At 58.5% G+C, this 16,554-nt stretch overlaps 2 protein-coding genes across 5 annotated transcripts; one reads left to right on the plus strand and one right to left on the minus strand.

Moving 5' to 3' along the window:
* Window positions 1-570: 570 nt before the first annotated feature.
* Window positions 571-9,309, minus strand: PMPCA (peptidase, mitochondrial processing subunit alpha). The gene is made up of 13 exons (XM_004460659.5): window positions 9,159-9,309; window positions 7,753-7,955; window positions 7,148-7,227; window positions 6,830-6,912; window positions 5,409-5,503; window positions 4,558-4,658; window positions 3,924-4,187; window positions 3,162-3,254; window positions 2,964-3,082; window positions 2,765-2,855; window positions 2,495-2,557; window positions 2,004-2,148; window positions 571-973 (listed from the first exon to the last, which is right to left on the minus strand). Exons 1-13 carry the CDS (start codon window positions 9,227-9,229, stop codon window positions 804-806), a joined length of 1,578 nt encoding a protein of 525 aa, XP_004460716.1. The 5' UTR covers window positions 9,230-9,309; the 3' UTR covers window positions 571-803.
* Window positions 9,310-9,355: 46 nt separating this feature from the next.
* On the plus strand, window positions 9,356-16,554 carry ENTR1 (endosome associated trafficking regulator 1). Of its 4 annotated transcripts, XM_004460651.5 has the most exons (10): window positions 9,356-9,540; window positions 9,816-9,965; window positions 10,810-10,878; window positions 11,682-11,797; window positions 12,085-12,501; window positions 13,107-13,180; window positions 13,543-13,654; window positions 14,471-14,533; window positions 15,037-15,176; window positions 15,621-16,554. In XM_004460651.5, exons 1-10 carry the CDS (start codon window positions 9,471-9,473, stop codon window positions 15,727-15,729), a joined length of 1,320 nt encoding a protein of 439 aa, XP_004460708.2. In that variant the 5' UTR covers window positions 9,356-9,470; the 3' UTR covers window positions 15,730-16,554. The 4 variants fall into 4 exon arrangements, with proteins under 4 accessions (XP_004460708.2, XP_071073218.1, XP_004460710.2 ...); XM_071217117.1 differs by lacking the exon at window positions 10,810-10,878; XM_004460653.5 differs by lacking the exon at window positions 9,816-9,965 and having other exon boundaries at window positions 9,358-9,540.

Here is a 16,554-nt window from a genome sequence, read left to right on the forward strand (position 1 = left end):
GGCCACGCCACTTTCCATCACTGCATCAATCACCACTAACTGGTGGGTTCTGGAAACCTTTTCCCACCCGCACTTTGACCCTCTGACCTCAGGTGCATCTTACACAGGGCTGGGCAGCTCTGGGTCAAACTGGACGGTCCTCCCTGGCTCTCTGCCCACCCAGCCGCTGCCTTCCAGGAAAGCTTCCGGTTAAGACTGGCCTCTCGGCGGCCCCTCCTTCCTGGAGGGCAAAGGAGAACACGCGAGAGAAGAAGCCTCCGTCTACTGCTGGGCCGCCCACGTTCCAGGAGGCAGGAGATTTTATCAGCACTGGCCAGTCTGTCAGGGACAAGGCCCGGCAGACCTGGTCCCAGGGGCCCTGTGACCAAGCCGGGCCCTCGGCGGCTCGATGTGCAGGGTGCAGGGCTCCGAGGAAGCCGGGGAGCCCTGGCAGGGACGCGGGCCTCTGGGAGCGGCCCTTGTGCGTTCACTCGCAGTGACCAGGCTCGGGCGGCTTCAAGTGACCCCGTGTGCTTACAGCCCACCACCAAGGCCGGGACTGCAGGCCTGGTTCTGCCACAAAATGCTGCCTTTTCTCTCTGTGCTGGGCCTCATTTCCAGCTTGGGCGTCTTTATTCCATAGCTGGGCGCACCCGGTTCTGAGGGAATGAAGCCGCCCTGTGGTCCGGCGGCGCTGAACTTGCTCTTTCAAGTCTGAAGCCCCTTCCCTGCTGTTTGTAGCCCCAGCCATCTCTGCACTGAAGTAACATCCAAGGGACTCGGTTTCCACACACGCCCACCCCGGGTCCAGGCCGCCCGGGGCGCTATCGGAACAGCCGGTACACTCGGGGCAGGCGCCCGTCCCTGCTCGCCAGCGCCGCCTGGACGTGCTCGTAGGTCGGCAGGTCCGTCAGGTCGCCTAGCGCCGCCACTGCCGGCTTCCCACGGAGCATCTTAGAAGTGACCCTCTTAATGTCCTCTGCCGTCACGCTGCCTGGTGGGAGACAAAGGGAGCTCAGTGAGAGTGCGACTCCTCTGCCTGCGCGGGCTGCGCTGTCACCCGGGGCCACCCAGGAGGCGGGAGCAGCCGAGTCCATGACGCAGTCAGCACGGGGCCCGCGAGCCGAGTCCAGGGTGAGAGAGCAGAAGCGAGCTTTTCTTAGTAAACGGGAAAGGGCAGACCTACCTCGGTGGGAGCTTATATTAAAAAAGAAGAGCAAGCAAGCTGCTCCTCTAACGAGCTGGCTGTGTGATGGAAGTGCTCAAAAAACCATCTTGGCTGCGCGCCGCAGCAGGGCGAGGGGGCCGAGGGGCCGCACGCTGCAGCACCCACCTGCAGCCAGGTTTTTGTGGGACAGCAAGGAAGGAGTAGCCACTTGCCACTTGCCCTGAGCATGCCAGCCAAGCAGAGTTCTCTGGCTGTGGAAGGCCTTGGGAAGAGTGGGCATGCTATCACTCGAGGGGCTGCAGGGGGCTCCTGAAGGGAGAGGAAGGCCCACACGTGCATGCTGTAAGGCAGCGAGCGCCCATCCAGGGCAGGCCCCAAAGACGCTGTGAGTCTAAGAACTGTTAGGCGGCAGCTCCAGCCAGGCAGGAAAGTAAAGCTAACGAGAGTGCGTCTCGCAGTGACGCTCGCCTGGAACCAGGTCGCAGGCAGGCCCGTGGGGAATCTGAAGAGCCAAAGCACACCCAGTCCCCGAAGACTCGTGCCAATAAAGGCTGGCATGCAACCTGAGGAAAGGCTGGCACGCAACCTGAGGAAGTTCTACAATCTGCGGAAGGTTGTTTTTGGGGGACCAGAGAAACGTGGGGCTGGATACCCAGAGGGCCCCAAACAGCAAAGCATGGTCTGAAGCTACCGTCATCTGACACATGACAGGGCCCGGGGCACACAGAAAGCCTGGGCACACGCCTAAGGATAGCCGACCATGGAGGGGGGTATGTGAACACAGGCTGTGCAGAAAAGCCCTGAGCCTCACACAGGCCTGCAGCGCCAGCTCCAGGGCCCTGCCCCCAGCACTCACGGATAAGGGCGCAGAGCTCGTGAGGAAGCTTCCTGGAATGGGTGGCCAGCACCTGCCTGCCGACATCCTCAAAGATGACGGGCCGGGACTCCAGGTTCATCATGAGCATGGACATGAGCTGTGTCTTGGCGCGCTCCAGCTCCACCTGGAAGGTTCCATAAACAAGTGACACAGTGGGCACACAACTGCTGCTTGTGGCTGATGCACGGCAAGCAGCTCGAGGTCCCCTAGCTAGCAGAGGCCTGTGGTCCACCTACAGCTCAGGAGGGGAGGGGGCGGCTTTCCCAGCCCCCGGGTCTACAGGCAAATCACGAGTCAATTCAGCATTTCCTCTCCAGGGGCCGATGAGGGTGGGGCAGGAGCACCCGGGGGGGTGGACACTGGTGGGGACATGGGGACAGGAGCCCCACACCAGCTCGTCCTGCAATGGGCCTAGCTCTACCTTTCAGGGCCTGGGACAAGTTGTGAAGACAGCTCCACACAGGACTCACCCCATCCACAGTCCCACCCATTAGAATAAATTCCTTCGTGATGATTTCCACCATTTCGCGGACCTGTGGAAAGAACATGCAGATGGGGAGGTCGCCCTGAGCACGGGAGCCCCAAGAGGCGATGGCTGCAGCCCGAGGCCTGGACTGCAGCCGCAGTGGAGGGTCTGGGCAGAACCCCCAGGCCTGTCGGGCACGTTTGCTGATGACCCCAGAGGAGGACAAGAGGGCGCGCACGTGGAGGAAGCCTGGGACAAGCCCGCACACCCTCACCTGTCGGGGGTCGGCGCTGGCGTGGATGCACAGGAGGCCCGTGTCCTCGTAGCTGTGGTGGTAGGAGGTCGCGTTGTACATCCAGTGGTGCCTGGGAGGGGAGACGGAGCTGCTGGGGGGGGCCAGCTGGCCAGCACCTGACCTCAGGAGCCGGAGAGAGCCCGGCAGCCTCGAGGCCCCAACGCTCCGCCCCGCCCACCTGTTGAGCACGTTGAGGTAGAGCCTGGTGAACATGCCCTTCCCGGGCCCGCCGGCCGAGAAGGAGCCCCCTCCTCCCATCATCATGTTCAGCACGGCGAAGGGGATGAAATCTTCCTCCTACGGGAGACGGGAGCACGGAGCTGGGCGAGGAGCCGGCCCCCCGGCTGTGGCCACGGCGCCCGCTCCCGGCACTCACCAGGAAGGAGCAGCTCTCCAGCCCCACCATGATGTGCGTGAGCTCGGGGATCGGGGTGGGGCCCAGGCTGACGCTGGACATGTCCCGCTCCAGCTGCGACCAAGGACAGACAAGGGCAGCCCGGTGAGGGCCAGGCCAGCGAGCTCCCCTGACAGCACCTTCACAACAGTTACACGCACACATGAGCCCCGCAACTGGACGTGAGGAACGGGCCCTGCGTGAACAGCTGGCTGAAGCTGAGAGCGCAGTCACAACGTCGGCTCATGAGCTGACAAAGGAGCCACGCCAATGCAACGTGTTCACAGGGAAAGCGCACATGAGGGAGGAGACCCTGGGAACTCTGCTCGCCACATGTTTCTGTAAGCCTAGAGCTACTCTAAGAAAAGCAAATAATGCAGGAGTCTCCTCTGCTTTTTATGCAACCTTTACATAATCTACGTATCTTCTCAAATATACACGCGTATCGAAACAACAAGGAAAAGGAACCAAAACCGATTACATAGAAATTGCCCACCAGCCTCAGTGAGCGCCCCCAGCACCTGCCTCCTGCAAAGCTCAGCTCATACCCACCAGTCCTAACAAGCCTCAGCCTTGGGTACAGACACTCTCCATGCTCTGTGAGGGTGACACGTCCTAAGGCAGTCACGAACGCGCCGGTCATTTCTAACACCCTCAGGATAGCCCTGAAGATGCCCCCTGACCAGCAGTCAGTCAAACAGCCCCCACAGCCCCCACCAGGGCCCCCGCTCCACCCAGTCTCACCTTGACGATCCCTCCAGTGTACTGTGCGACCGACCTGTCGGCGTCCGAGGCCCCCCAGGTCCCCCAGGCCGGCTGCACCCCCAGGAGGTGTCTCTGGGCACACTCGACCAGGTGCCCATGCTCGATGCCCACCCCGGCCAACACCATGCGCTCGGGAGTGTAGTAGCTCCGCAGGTAGCTGTGCAGCACCTCCCGGTCCATCTTCACGATGTTTTCCGTGGGGCAGAAACGGTGGAGGCCCACCGTGTTCCCCCTGTACGCAGCCTGTCGGAGGAAACGAGACCCGAGTGACGGGAGAACATCCGCCCAGGGCCTCGACGGCGAGCGGGGCCTGCTGACACCTTTCCCCACGCTACAGGAATAAACACCACACCAGCTGCTGTTTCACCTGCAGTTTGGCAGTGGCAGCTTGGTGTGTATTTTTGAAAATAGTAAAATCTACCACACTAGAAGGGAAATTCATAACAAAGGAACTCTATTATGAATAAAAATCTCCCTACAGTAAGAAAATGCAAATACAGAAATTGCATAAATGTGGGAATTAAGCACGTGCTGCCAACACCACAGCCTGCAGGACATCCCCCGGGTCAGGAGGCCCACGGTGTGGCTGTGGGCAGTGGCGTTTACACTTTACTTCGTGGATCATCTCCGTGAGAAGCGGCTCTGGGTCAGGCCTCATGTTTAGGTCCTCCAGCTCAAAACGGACGGCCATGCGGGTCAGCTCCAGCTCCTCATCTGCAAGAGAATCCAAAGGTCAAGGGCTCCAATCACGGGGCACGGCTGAGCAGCCGGCAGTAGCAGAGTCGCCTCTGCCTTCACCTCAGATCCTCCGCTTTTGAGGGGCAGAGCCGGAGGGAACACGGGAGTGAGAGGTGGAGAGAGCCACGGCAAGCAGGCCCCTGGGGCGACAGGCTCTTCTGCCTCGAGCCACGGTGTGGACCCGCTCAGCCTCGGCTCCCTCGTCTGCAAATGGCACAGAAGGTCCCAGACCCGTCTATCCCCACAGGATGCTAGGAGGATGTGGTAGTGTTGGATATGAGGGTGCTCAGAAGACAGAGGCGCACAGGCGGACGTTGGGTGCTGCCTCCTGACCTGCCTGCAAGCCCGTGCAGCTCCTACTGCAGGCCCCGGACCCAAGGAAGCCAAGGCCTCGTCTGGAGCAGGTGGGGGGGGCGGGCTGCAATGGCCAGCATGAGCGTGCCTCCTGTCCACACCTGGCAGGAAGCTCAGGTGACGAAGGGCAATGGAAACAATGAGAAAGGGACAGCCTTGGGGGCCTTTCTGAAAGGGAAGTTCCGAATTCTCAAGAAACATCAAAGGGCATGGAGAGATGGGTCCCCTTAAACACAACGCAGTTTTCCATCCTTGGTGTGATTTTCCATGAGATCACGCCGACTCGCTGCCGCAAGGTAAACCCAGCTCCTCCAAATGAAATGCGTGCTTCCACCAAACTCTCCTCTTCCGCCATCACCCCCAGGGCCACACCTGTTAGCCGGGGCTGCAGGACCACGTCGGCCAGCAAGCCCACCACAGTGTCCAGGCCCCTCGTGTCGGCAGACACGGCGTACATGGTGGTGTCTCTGGAAAAAACCAGCAGCAGAGGAGGAGGTCACAACAGGACAGGATAACCCCATCATCACGGCAAAGACCAGCAGTACCATGGGCATTGCACAGCCCGTCTCATCCAGGACCAGTGCTCGTGCTCTCCAGGTCTTACAGCGAATGCTAACAGCAGGCAGGAAGCTAACCACCTGCAGGTAAGTACTCAAGTAAAAGACACGTCGTGTCAAAATGCTGAGGAGCCAGTTCTGAAGAAGACGTTTACAACCACAACACTCTGTCCAAAAATAAAACGGTTTAGCCTGTGCTCCTTGGTGTCGGGGAGTGAACCGACACGTTAGCACATAAAGGGGCCCAGCCTCACAGGGCGTGGGGGACAGATCAGTGGGTCCTTAAGGAACTTGACGTCTAGCTGCGAAACACTCACTCACAGCTGGGGGCACCATGTCATCAGAGGCTCCCAGGAGAGGGGGTGCAGGCACACAGGTGACATGACGGCAGACCCACGTGGACCACGCAGAAGAGGCACCACTTGGCAGGTGGAGAGGAGGGAGCCCCGTGAGCTGGACATGGCCAAGAGGGACGTGCCAGAAGGGGTCCCTACTGGGCCTTTCTAGGGGAGGAGGCCATTCTCAGTATCACTGCAGGACCAGGTCGGGGAGGAAGGTGGGAGATCAGGAATGGAACGGAGGCTTGCTCTGAGTGAGTGAGCTGCCCAGAGGTGCAGACGTGGCTCACCAAGAGGAGGACTAGGGCTGGGCAGGGCAGTGGGGCCCCAGGGTTTTGAACAAACCTGTTTAAAAAGGTGATTGGATCACCCCCAGCTAACTTCAGTTCTGACCACTCAACATGTCTTTCATATGTTAATTCTTTGTGTGCAAAAAAAACTCTGACAGCAGAGTGAGTGCAGCTCAGTGGGTGGGTGCCTGCTTCGCATGTACAAAGTCCCCATTCAATCCCCAGTACCTCTAAAAAAAAAAAAGCTACAACAAAGCATTCAGACTGAAATAATCCACATGACCGGGGGCCGACCACAGTCCTACTGCCCTGTCAGGGCTCTCTGCCGGGCACCACACCTGGCCTGCAAAGGCCCACCTGCCCTGGCCACAGCCACCCCAGGGTCTGCTCTCCACCCATGCACAGCCTCTGGCTGTCCCCCATCAGACCACTGCCCTCCCAGCTCCAGGCCCCCTGCCCACCCAGTGCTCCATCGGCCCACCCAGCTCAGAGCTTTCTCACTGTCCGCCTCCAGGCTTCTCTGACAGTGTGCTCAGGGGCATTCCGGCCCAGGAGGAAGGCAGTTCACCGTGGAGGCAAAAGACGCTTTCATGGGGTAGGTGTTGTACCTTGACGTCTGGCAGTCACAAATACCGCCATGCTTTTCCAAGGTAAGCAGAATTTCATCTTTGCTGTCAAATCGAGCGGTAGACTAGTGGAAATAAATAAGAAACCCTAAATAAGTAACGCAAAACACAGTTTTTAAGAAGAAAACTTACTTTCACTTTCAAAACACATGAAAATAATCAAATTATCTATTACAACTTTTTTTAATAGTATCAACTTAGAAATATAATCATTTATTAAAATGAAAACTATCGTAAAAAAAAACTTCAAAGGTTCTTCCCAAGTATAGCCTCAGAAAAAATCATAAAATAGACACTGACCGAAAATGCCAATTTTTCCAAAAAGTGAGCAATTCCACTCAGATATTTAGCTTCATATCTTGACCCTGAGTTAATAAGAACTGGTAATAAAAAGGAAAATTGGTTAAGTTAAATCAAATGTTCAAAACAGAAGATTTCATCAACAGAAATCTATATTGTGAAAGGGCTTAATAACCGTATTTAACTATAGGAGTGGATGGATATGGTCACTGTCCTGATTATCATGATGGTGTCACAGGTCATACACACACCAAAAATTACTCAACTATATACTTTAGACAGGTGTGGGTAATATGCCAATTATACCTCAGCAAATTTCTTAAGAAAGACTTAATACTTATTTTTCCTTTTCCTAATGATAAGATATATGTATCTGTGCCAGAGTTCTTCAGAATTACAGAAAGGTAGAAGGGAGAGACCCATCCTAAATGCCACCACCCTCAGTAACCACTGTTCATATTTTGATTACTAAGCTTTGAGATTTCATAATATGCTTTCACTTATGATGCAATTCAGTTGATATATAGTAACTACAACTAAACGTCAACTGAACTGTACACCTGCTAAAACGAAAGACTGCCCACAACACAACCAACAGTACTTACTTCCAACTGTACAAAATTGTCCAAACTTATTTTGGGATGCCACACGAAGCCCATTATCCAGTGTGGTAACTTTGGTTTCAAACTTTTCCTGTCCATCAACTGAAGCAAAAACAGGCTTGGGAACTCCAGGTAGGGGAGAAGTGAGGGGGATGCTGGGACAGGCACCGCCACTGCTGAACTGTCGGTATGCGGGGGCTCCGAACCTACGGCAGAGAAACTGGCGCAGTTACAGAAGACTCAGACCACCACACCTGTGGTGGCCACTCACACACAGCTGCAGATCCCCTGAGGGAGAACACAGGGTGGTCAAGGGCACCATGCCTCAGTACAAATCCTGGCTCAGCCACGGGACCCAAGGCAAATAAACTGGTAAATGTAAAGCACTTAGAAGGGCTGATCTCCACAGCCTCACTGAACTCTGCACAGAAGCCGCCTTCCTTACCCTGGCCAGGGAGGCCCTGCAGGATCCAGCCTTTGGCCCCTTCTCCAAACCCACCTCCTAACCGCCCCCCCCCCCGCCCGGTTCCAGTCATATTGCTCTTTTAGGAACACTCTCACTGTCCCAGGGTCTGCCTGCCTTGCTCCTGCCTACTGTCCACAGGGCTGCCCCCTCCTTCTTCCTTTATCTCGTGGCCTAAATGTCTCCTCCTCAGAGAAGCCGTGACGGATCATTCTATCTAAAGTCAGTCTCTCCTGCTCAGTATCTGCCACTGAGTGCTGCTTCTTTACTTCAAAGCACTCACACGCGAGGCAGACACTTTGTTCCCTCCACGCGGAGGACAGCGACCCTGCGGCTCACCGCTGGACCCCTGCGCCTAACACGTGCTTGGCATATAATAGGTGGTCCACACAGAGCTGTTGCCGGCGTGACTGTGCCAGCGTGGGGAAAAGGCTGGCGGGGCCGCGGGGCCGCGGGGCCGCGGGGGCGCGGGGGGGGGGGGGGGGGGCGAGGGGCGGGGGCGGGAGGACAGGGAGAGGGTCAGTTACCAACAGGGGAGCGTGTACAGCACAGTGATCAAAGACAGAGACTGGTGGCAGCAGAACCCCGGATCGGAGGCTAAAGGAGAGGAGGTTCCCCGCTGGCCCGGCCTCTAAAGAGCAGCACGCCGCAGGAAACGGGCAAGGCAGGGATGGCAAGCCCGCGGGCAAGCCCCGTCGGCCCGCGGGGTGAGGGCGGGAGAGGACCCAGGAGCGGCGCAGAGTCCGAGCGGTTGGACCCAGGGGCCCGGGCTCGAGGTGCAAGGCGGGAAAGTGCGCCGGTCGCCTCGGGGACGAAGCCGGCGTCTCCCAGGCCGAGCCCATTCAGCCGGCGCCGAAGCGGGACGCAGGGAGACCCGAAGCGCAGCCGCCGCGGGGACTCGAGCTGCTCCGGCCGCGGTCCGAGTCGCGGCCCGCCTTCGGCTCACCTCAGCCGCGAGCGGCCCCACGAACTCGAGACCCGCAACAGCCGCGTCGCTGTCGCCGCCACGGCCGCCATCTTGTGCCTCCGCCCACCGCTTCTGCCGTCACTTCCGCCTCCGCCGGCGCCCCGCCCAGCCGGCTCGCGCGCTTCCGCCGCGCGCTTCCGGTGGTCGGAGCGGAAGCAGCGGCGAGCGGCACGAAGGGGCGGCGGCGGCCGAGCGGCGGGCGACTGGGGCGGGCGACACGGGCCGCGGCCCGCACGGAGCCGGGGCCATGGAGCCGCCGCTGCCGGGCTAGGCAGGGCCGGGCCCGCGGGGATGTCGGGCTACGCGCGCCGCCCGGGCGTCACCCCGCTCTCCCGAGCCCGGAGCCTCGTCATTCCCGACGGTGAGCGGGGCCGGGCAGGCGCCGGGGGCGGGGGCCTCGGGGATGAAAACCGGCCTGGTCGGGCAGGGGGGACCGGCCAGGGGACCCCGGAACCCCCAGGGCTGTCACGCTGCGCCCCGAGTGCCCGCCGGGGGTCCACGGCCGGTTCGAGCCTGTTCTCCCTGTGATTCGCGGCGCGCCCTCGCTCCTGGGGTAGCAGAACCCGCTGACCTCATAGAGTCGCGCTCCGGGGCAGCGCCCGCCCCCGGTAAGGGCGCTCTCATTGTTGCTTACAGCTCCTGCGTTCTATGAGCGCCGGTCTTGTCTCCCCCAGCTAGACTGTGAGCGCCCCCAGTGCAGGGGCCTGGACTCCCACTTCTTAGGCATTCGGCCGACGTTTATGTGTTATGTGCCCAGTCCGGTGCTAGCTTCGGTGGGAGACACAGGTGAGAGTAAAGGGCGCCGGCCTCAGGTACCTCCACCACATCCTACGTAGGTTCACCCATTTACTCAACAAGGGGCTGTGGCTGTGAGCCGCACTCTGGGATTTCAAAGGTGAAGGATGACCTCTGACCCCTAGGAGCTCACAGTCTAGTTTGGGGAGACCAACCTAGATACAGTCCCAATCCAGAAGGGTGGGTGCCGTATGGGAGGTTCAACCAGTGGGAGAACGGGAGGCCACCTGGTTCCTCCAGGTGGAGGGCCAAGGTGGCCTCTGTCCATTAGGCCGTGCCTGCAAGTCAGTGATCCAGTCCGTCTCCACAGCTGGGAGGGCGGAGACCTAGCTCACCCTACCTCCCAAGCAGCTGCACTGCCCGACGTGGGGCGAGGGGTACAGCGAGTTTAGATGGGACTGGGGGGCAGGCCGAAGGTGATGATGTTAGGGTCTGAGTAGCTAGTGGCAGCACAGAGACATGGGCGGGGACATGCACAAGACAGAGCAGCATTGTGCTGGACCCCACTCAGAGTCCATCCACTGGAGAACGTTTTTAAAATTAGGTGCCAGGAAGACAAGCAGACAACAGGCAGAAGAAGAGAACCATCTGGGCGAGAGGTGGGGGGTAAATTAAACAATAACTAAAATGTATTTTTAAAAAGTTAGATGCCAGGGCCCCCCGAGGCCAGTGGAGGTCAGAATCTGCAGGGCCAGGGCCCTGGGCTTCTGTTTTTAAAAAGCTCCCAGGGGGGTGAGAACACTGCAGAAGAGACTCCGCGTCAAGACGGCAAGATGTCCGTTCACGAGTGTGACGGGCCTGGCAGTCACAGTGGGGTGACAATGTCTCTTTGCAGATTGTGGCTATGGAAAGGGGAAATGGACTAAGCAAGGTCCATCAGGAGCTCACGAGACCCGTTTTGGAGGTAGAGTAGTTCGGTAATCCTTTCTTTTTCTCTCTGTCCAAGGCTAGTGTAAGCATATGCTAGGTGCAGGGTGTTGTCTTGATGTGAAATGGGTGGTGTACCAGGAGCCCAGAGGAGCAGGTGGGATCACCCGGAAGAGGCGGTCCTGGCCCCAGGATGGGGGAAAGGAGGAAGTGCAAGGGCAGGAAAATCTGCGGTTTGGGGGGCAGAAAGGAGCCCTGAATGTCAGGTAGGGTGGAGAGTGACGCCCAGGTGGCATGAGGGGACAGTGGGACCAGGGCCAAAGGCACTGGTATAACAGTGCTTGGCCCAAGGTTGATGCTCTGCTACAGTGCGGCTGGTCAGGCATGTGGGGGTGTGGGAGACACCTGGGAAGGCAAGGGAGCAGTGAGACAAGCAGCAGGCGTTACCTAGACAGGAAGGGTGACGGAGCAGTGATCCCCACACGTGGCGTGCCTGAGGCGCCTTTCAGCCGGCGCCCAGGTTGCACCCACGCCGATTAGCGTAGGCCAGGGGAGGCAGCGGCAGCATCCCCGTCCCCAGGTGGTGGAGCGTGCAGCCCGGTGGGCACCGAGGAGGTCGAGGGAGGGAAGGAGTGGAACTGAGGAGGCGGGATGGCGCTGCGGGATTGCCCGCCTGCTGCCCGGCCCCTCGTGTCTGGTGTCGCCTGCGTTACTGTGCGTGGGGCAGCGTGCTCCAGGTTCCAGGCGTGCTTGAGCTCCAGGAAGAGGCTAACAGGAAGGCCCCTTGAACCAACGGCACAGGCCAGACGATTGCTTTACCCCGCGTTTTCATCGTTTCAGATGATAAACTTGAAGATCTGGAAGAGGCAAACCCATTCTCCTTTAAAGAGTTTCTGAAAAGCAAGAATCTCCACTTGTCAAAAGAGGACACCAGCAACAACAGGGTTTATGCCAAGGTAGGTCTCGAGGTGTTTCCTGCCTGCAGACAGAAAAGGCCATCGGAGAACGCCTTTTTTCTGGCTGGCGGTGCCCTTTGGGGGAGGCGGTGCCCGTGTCAAGAGGCGCAGCCGAGGCGTTAGTGCCTGTAGGGTGCTGTGGCGCTGAGCAAAGCTGTCTGGTCCCTCCTGGGTTCCTCTTTCCAGTGGACAAGGCGAAGCCCTGATTTGTGTCTCGACGTTGAACACGTAAGCCGGTGCCGCCTTGCCACTTAGTGAGAGGCTCTGCATCCCCCCTTTTTCTTTAGGAAGCCACGAGGCACTCCCTGGGGCTCGAACACAGCTCCCCCGCCACCCAGACCGTGGGGTATGGCCTGGAGTACCCGCAGCCATTTTTCAAAGACCCAACAGGAGCCGGCGACCTCCTGGACGAGGATGAGGACGAGGACGATGGGTGGCACGGGGCCTACTTGCCCTCAGCCGTGGAGCAGACGCACTCCCTGCGGGCCGCAGCCAGCACCTCGCCCTGCAGCACGTACATGTCCTTCTTCTCCAGCCCGTCAGAGCTGGCGGGGCCCGAGTCCCTCCCTGCGTGGACTCTGAGCGACACCGAGGCACAGGCTTCTCCAGGGTCTCCAGCCAGCAGCCCCGACGCAGAGTCCACAGCCCACGGAGAGTCTGTGGGAGACAGGCACCTCCGGACGCTGCAGATAAGTTACGAAGCAGTAAGTGAGGGCAGGGTGTGTGTCGCCTCCTTGTAACTGCTCCCGATAAATGGCACGTGTCGGAGCAGCTCATCTCAGAGGAAGCACTTCCTAGACGGCCGAGGGTTTTGACAGGAAGGACAAGAGCATCTGTGGTCTTGAAGTCTCTTGTAGAATTTTCCTGCGGAGAGCTCGCCTCCCAGGTTGACTTCAGTTATACCCACGAACGTAACTGGGTGAAAAGTACTGGGCAGACTTCTTGGGTGTGGTGCTTCTCAGGCACGATGGGAGCAAAGTTGAGAGAAAGGGTCAGTAGAGCCATCTGCTCTGGGCCTTCTTAGGAAATGTTGAGTGGAAAAAAAAAAACAACTTTTAATTATAATCACCTGGAAAAGGAAACAAGTGACAGGGTGTGGGTATAAGTGGGGTCTGCGAGCACGGGCCCTCAGGACTCAGGCAGAGGCTGCTGTTTTCACAGCCCTTCCTGGGGAGCGTGCTGTAGGCTGTCTGCTCGTTGGCGCGGTGCCTTCCGTTTGTCACCCACAGGTGTAGAGCAGAACCAGCAATGCAGGCCCCTTCTGAGCGAGGCATTCCAAGTTTCTAATAAGGATTTTCTTTCTCTACAGCTGAAAGATGAAAATTCTAAGCTAAGAAGAAAGCTGAATGAGGTTCAGAGCTTCTCTGAAACTCAAACAGAAATGTATGTAAGACTTTAGTGAGGGATGCAGTTGGGAAAACCTGGCACTCGAAGGAGCTGGTCTCTAAACAGCGGTGGTGTAGCCCGAGCCCTGCCGAGTCAAGCCTCCGCAGCCAGCACCTTTCTCTGTTCTGGGTGAAAGTTCACGTCAAACTTAGACCCACATCACCCAGACTTTGCGTTAGTGCTAGAAAGCTGCGGGCAGCGTCCCCTTGTGCCCTACGTTGAGCGCGGCCGCCCCGCCTCTGTCTGTCACGTGCACTCGGCCGACGTCTAAGTAGCCACAGCGCTTTCTGGAAGTGCTCTCGGGCCTGGTTCTCAGGCCTGGTCCCCAGATCGCTCACCGCCGTTTCTCCTTTCCCGAGGGTGAGGACGCTGGAGCGGAAACTAGAAGCAAAGATGCTGAAGGAGGAGCGCGACTACCGGGACCTGGAGTCGGTGGTCCAGCAGGTGGAGCAGAACCTCGAGCTGATGACCGTACGAAGGGCGTTTTTTTTTGTTTTGTTTTGTTTTGTTTTTTAATTTTTTTTTTTTTAAGATTTCTTTATTTATTTAATTCCCCCCTCTCCCCCGGTAGTCTGTTCTCTGTATCTGTTTGCTGCGTCTTGTTTCTTTGTCCGCTTCTGATGTCGTCAGCGGCACAGAAGTGTGGGCAGCACCATTCCTGGGCAGGCTGCAATTTCTTTGGCGCTGGGCGGCTCTCCTTATGGGGTGCACTCCTTGCGCGTGGGGCTCCCCTACACGGGGGACACCCCTGCATGGCAGGGCACTTCTTGCACACATCAGCACTGCGCGTGGGCCAGCTCCACACGGTCAAGGAGGCCCGGGGTTTGAACCGCGGACCTCCCATGTGGTAGACGGACGCCCTAACCACTGGGCCAAGTCCGTTTCCCCGAAGGACGTTTTTATGTCTCATCAGAGCCATGGCGGCCTGAGGGAGTGGGGCTGGCAAGAAGCCCTCCGCCGGCCAGGTGGGGGCAGCCTGGCGCTGCTGTGGCACCTCAGTGCGCACTGCTCGAGCAAGGGCTGATGGCGGCCTGTCTGTGAGCTAGCCTATCACCGGGTGGGGTTTCCTCCCACTCCCGAGGTCTGGGGGGGTCCGAGAGTCCTCGTGCGCAGAGGGGCCAGAGCTCCTGCCTTTGGAGGGCGAGCAGCAGAGCCAGGGGAGGGAGAAGGGACCTGGGCAGGTGCAGAGCACCCGGGTCGTCTCCCTCTCCACAGCGTCATGGGAGTGTCCTGGGTTGATGTTACCCTGTCAGTGATCCTTCTTGGTTTTATTTTTTGGGGTAACAGAAACGGGCTGTGAAGGCGGAAAATCACGTCCTGAAACTGAAACAGGAAATAAGCTTGCTCCAGGTAATCCGCAGGAAAAGGTCTTCAGTGTTTTCCTTTGGCTTGTGTAGTCAGAAACGTGGCTAGAAGGGAGTCCGGGAAGAGCTGGGGGGAGCAAGCCGCAGCGGGCTGGCGGGTGTCCCGACCCCCCTAGCTCCTCGCAGGCGGGGCCCTCGAAGTCAGGACCGCGGGAGCGCTCCATGAGGAGCGGCTCGGCTTGTACGAGCTCCCGGGTTCGATCCCCAGAACCTCCTTTAAAAAGAAACCACCAAAGACCTTAGCCTGTTCCTTTTCCTTAACAAGTGGGGGGGTCGATGGCCTAGAGTGGGGTCCGCCTGCGGGGCTGCCCCGGCCTGCAGCTCCAGGTGCCGAGCCTGGCGAGCGTGGCGGAGCTCGGAAGGTGGAAGCGGGAGGCCCCCTCTCCTCGCTCCTCCCTTCCTCCCCCTCGCTCCCCTTCCATGAAAACGTGCACGCCGAGGCCAGGGGTGTCCCTGCTCTGACGGGCGCCCCCCCCCCGCCCTCCCCAGGCGCAGATCTCTAACGTCCAGCAAGAGAACGAGGCCCTGCGGTCGGGGCAGGGGGCCAGCCTGACGGTGGTGAGGCAGAACACAGACGCGGCCTTGCAGAACCTCCACGTCGTCATGAACAGCGCGCACGCGTCCATCAGGTGAGCTGCAGGGGAGCGGCAGGCGGCCCTCGGGCAGCTGGGGTGGGTGGCTGGGCTGCTGGTGCCAGGGCAGCGTCCCCCTCGGACCGCACTGGCCCTGGCTCTCCTGGGCAGTGTGCACACCAGCAGGCTTTCCTGCCCTCTGCTGGGGCCGTTATCCTTACCTGGGAGGTGTGGGCTTGAACGCGGGCAGATTCGAACCCCAACTCCGTACAAGACACCTAAGTTCTGAATTAAGAGGAACTGTGTTTCCTGTCTTGAAAAGCATGTTCTAGAAGGCAGTTAGTCCAGTGATGGGCACAGAAGGCGATGCCAGCCTCCGAGGGGCGGGCCCGCTCTGCCCTCGGGGCCCAGGAGCGCCCGTGGAGGGAGCCTGCACGCCCCTGGCGGCCTTGCTTGGCGCTCGTGCCTCTGCAGCTCCTAACATCTGTGTCTTCATTTCAGGCAGCTGGTTTCTGGAGCAGAAACGTTGAATCTCGTCGTTGAAATCCTCAAGTCTATAGACAGAATTTCTGAAATTAAAGAGGAGGAGGAGGAAGAGGAGGAGTCTTGAGATCCCTGAAATGCTCCAGCCTAAAACTGTTTACACCCTGGAAACACTACTTCCTTTGTTTGAAAACGCAGTTGTGTTTTTAAACACACGATCTTCCCCTGTAGTAAAGGTATTTATCATGAGATACTAATTTCATGACCCAAAACAGTATTGTTAGCCAGTTGCGACCTGGGGCAGCCACGTATGGGAGCTGCTATTTTATGGACTGTAATAAGCTCTTGAAAGAAATTTTATAAAGGCCAGTGATTTTTTAAAAATTACTGAACATGAAAATAGCAATTCCAAATAAGTGCTTTCCATTATTTTGATAAGTGGACACAAACAGTAAGTGAGCAGTAACCCAAAGAACCGGCCCACGCGGGGGATGCCTTTTCCCGCCCGCTTGGCGTCTCTGGCTGCCAGCCGCCTCCCGGCCTTCCAGGCGTGGCGCCCGCAGGCTGCAGCTCGGGGGGCTTGAGGCCCATGGCGTCTGCTGCTACCCTCTTCCCCGTGGGGGCCAGGTCACAAGGGATCCACGCTGTGAAGCTGCTTAAGCGTACCTCTGTAGAGGTTTTCATAGTCAAGAATCTTCTTTTGGCTGGGGAGGACTGATCAGGTCTTCAAGTGGCGTTTTGTGCAGTGACAGTTAGAACTTAGGAATTCAGCGTCAGCCCTTCCCGGTCAGCTCGAGGCCTGCGGGCACCTGTGCCTTTCTGAGCGCGCTGATGGCCTGGCAAGGCGGACCACGCGCTGCGCACCTTCACTGGTTCCACTGTGTCCCTACGCAACTGTCTGCTTCCTCCTGTTGAGTCAACAGTTGTCTTAATAAATTCTAACATTCATGTA

This window comes from Dasypus novemcinctus, chromosome 8 (genome assembly GCF_030445035.2).
Source record: "Dasypus novemcinctus isolate mDasNov1 chromosome 8, mDasNov1.1.hap2, whole genome shotgun sequence".
NCBI classification, from domain to species: domain Eukaryota; kingdom Metazoa; phylum Chordata; class Mammalia; order Cingulata; family Dasypodidae; genus Dasypus; species Dasypus novemcinctus.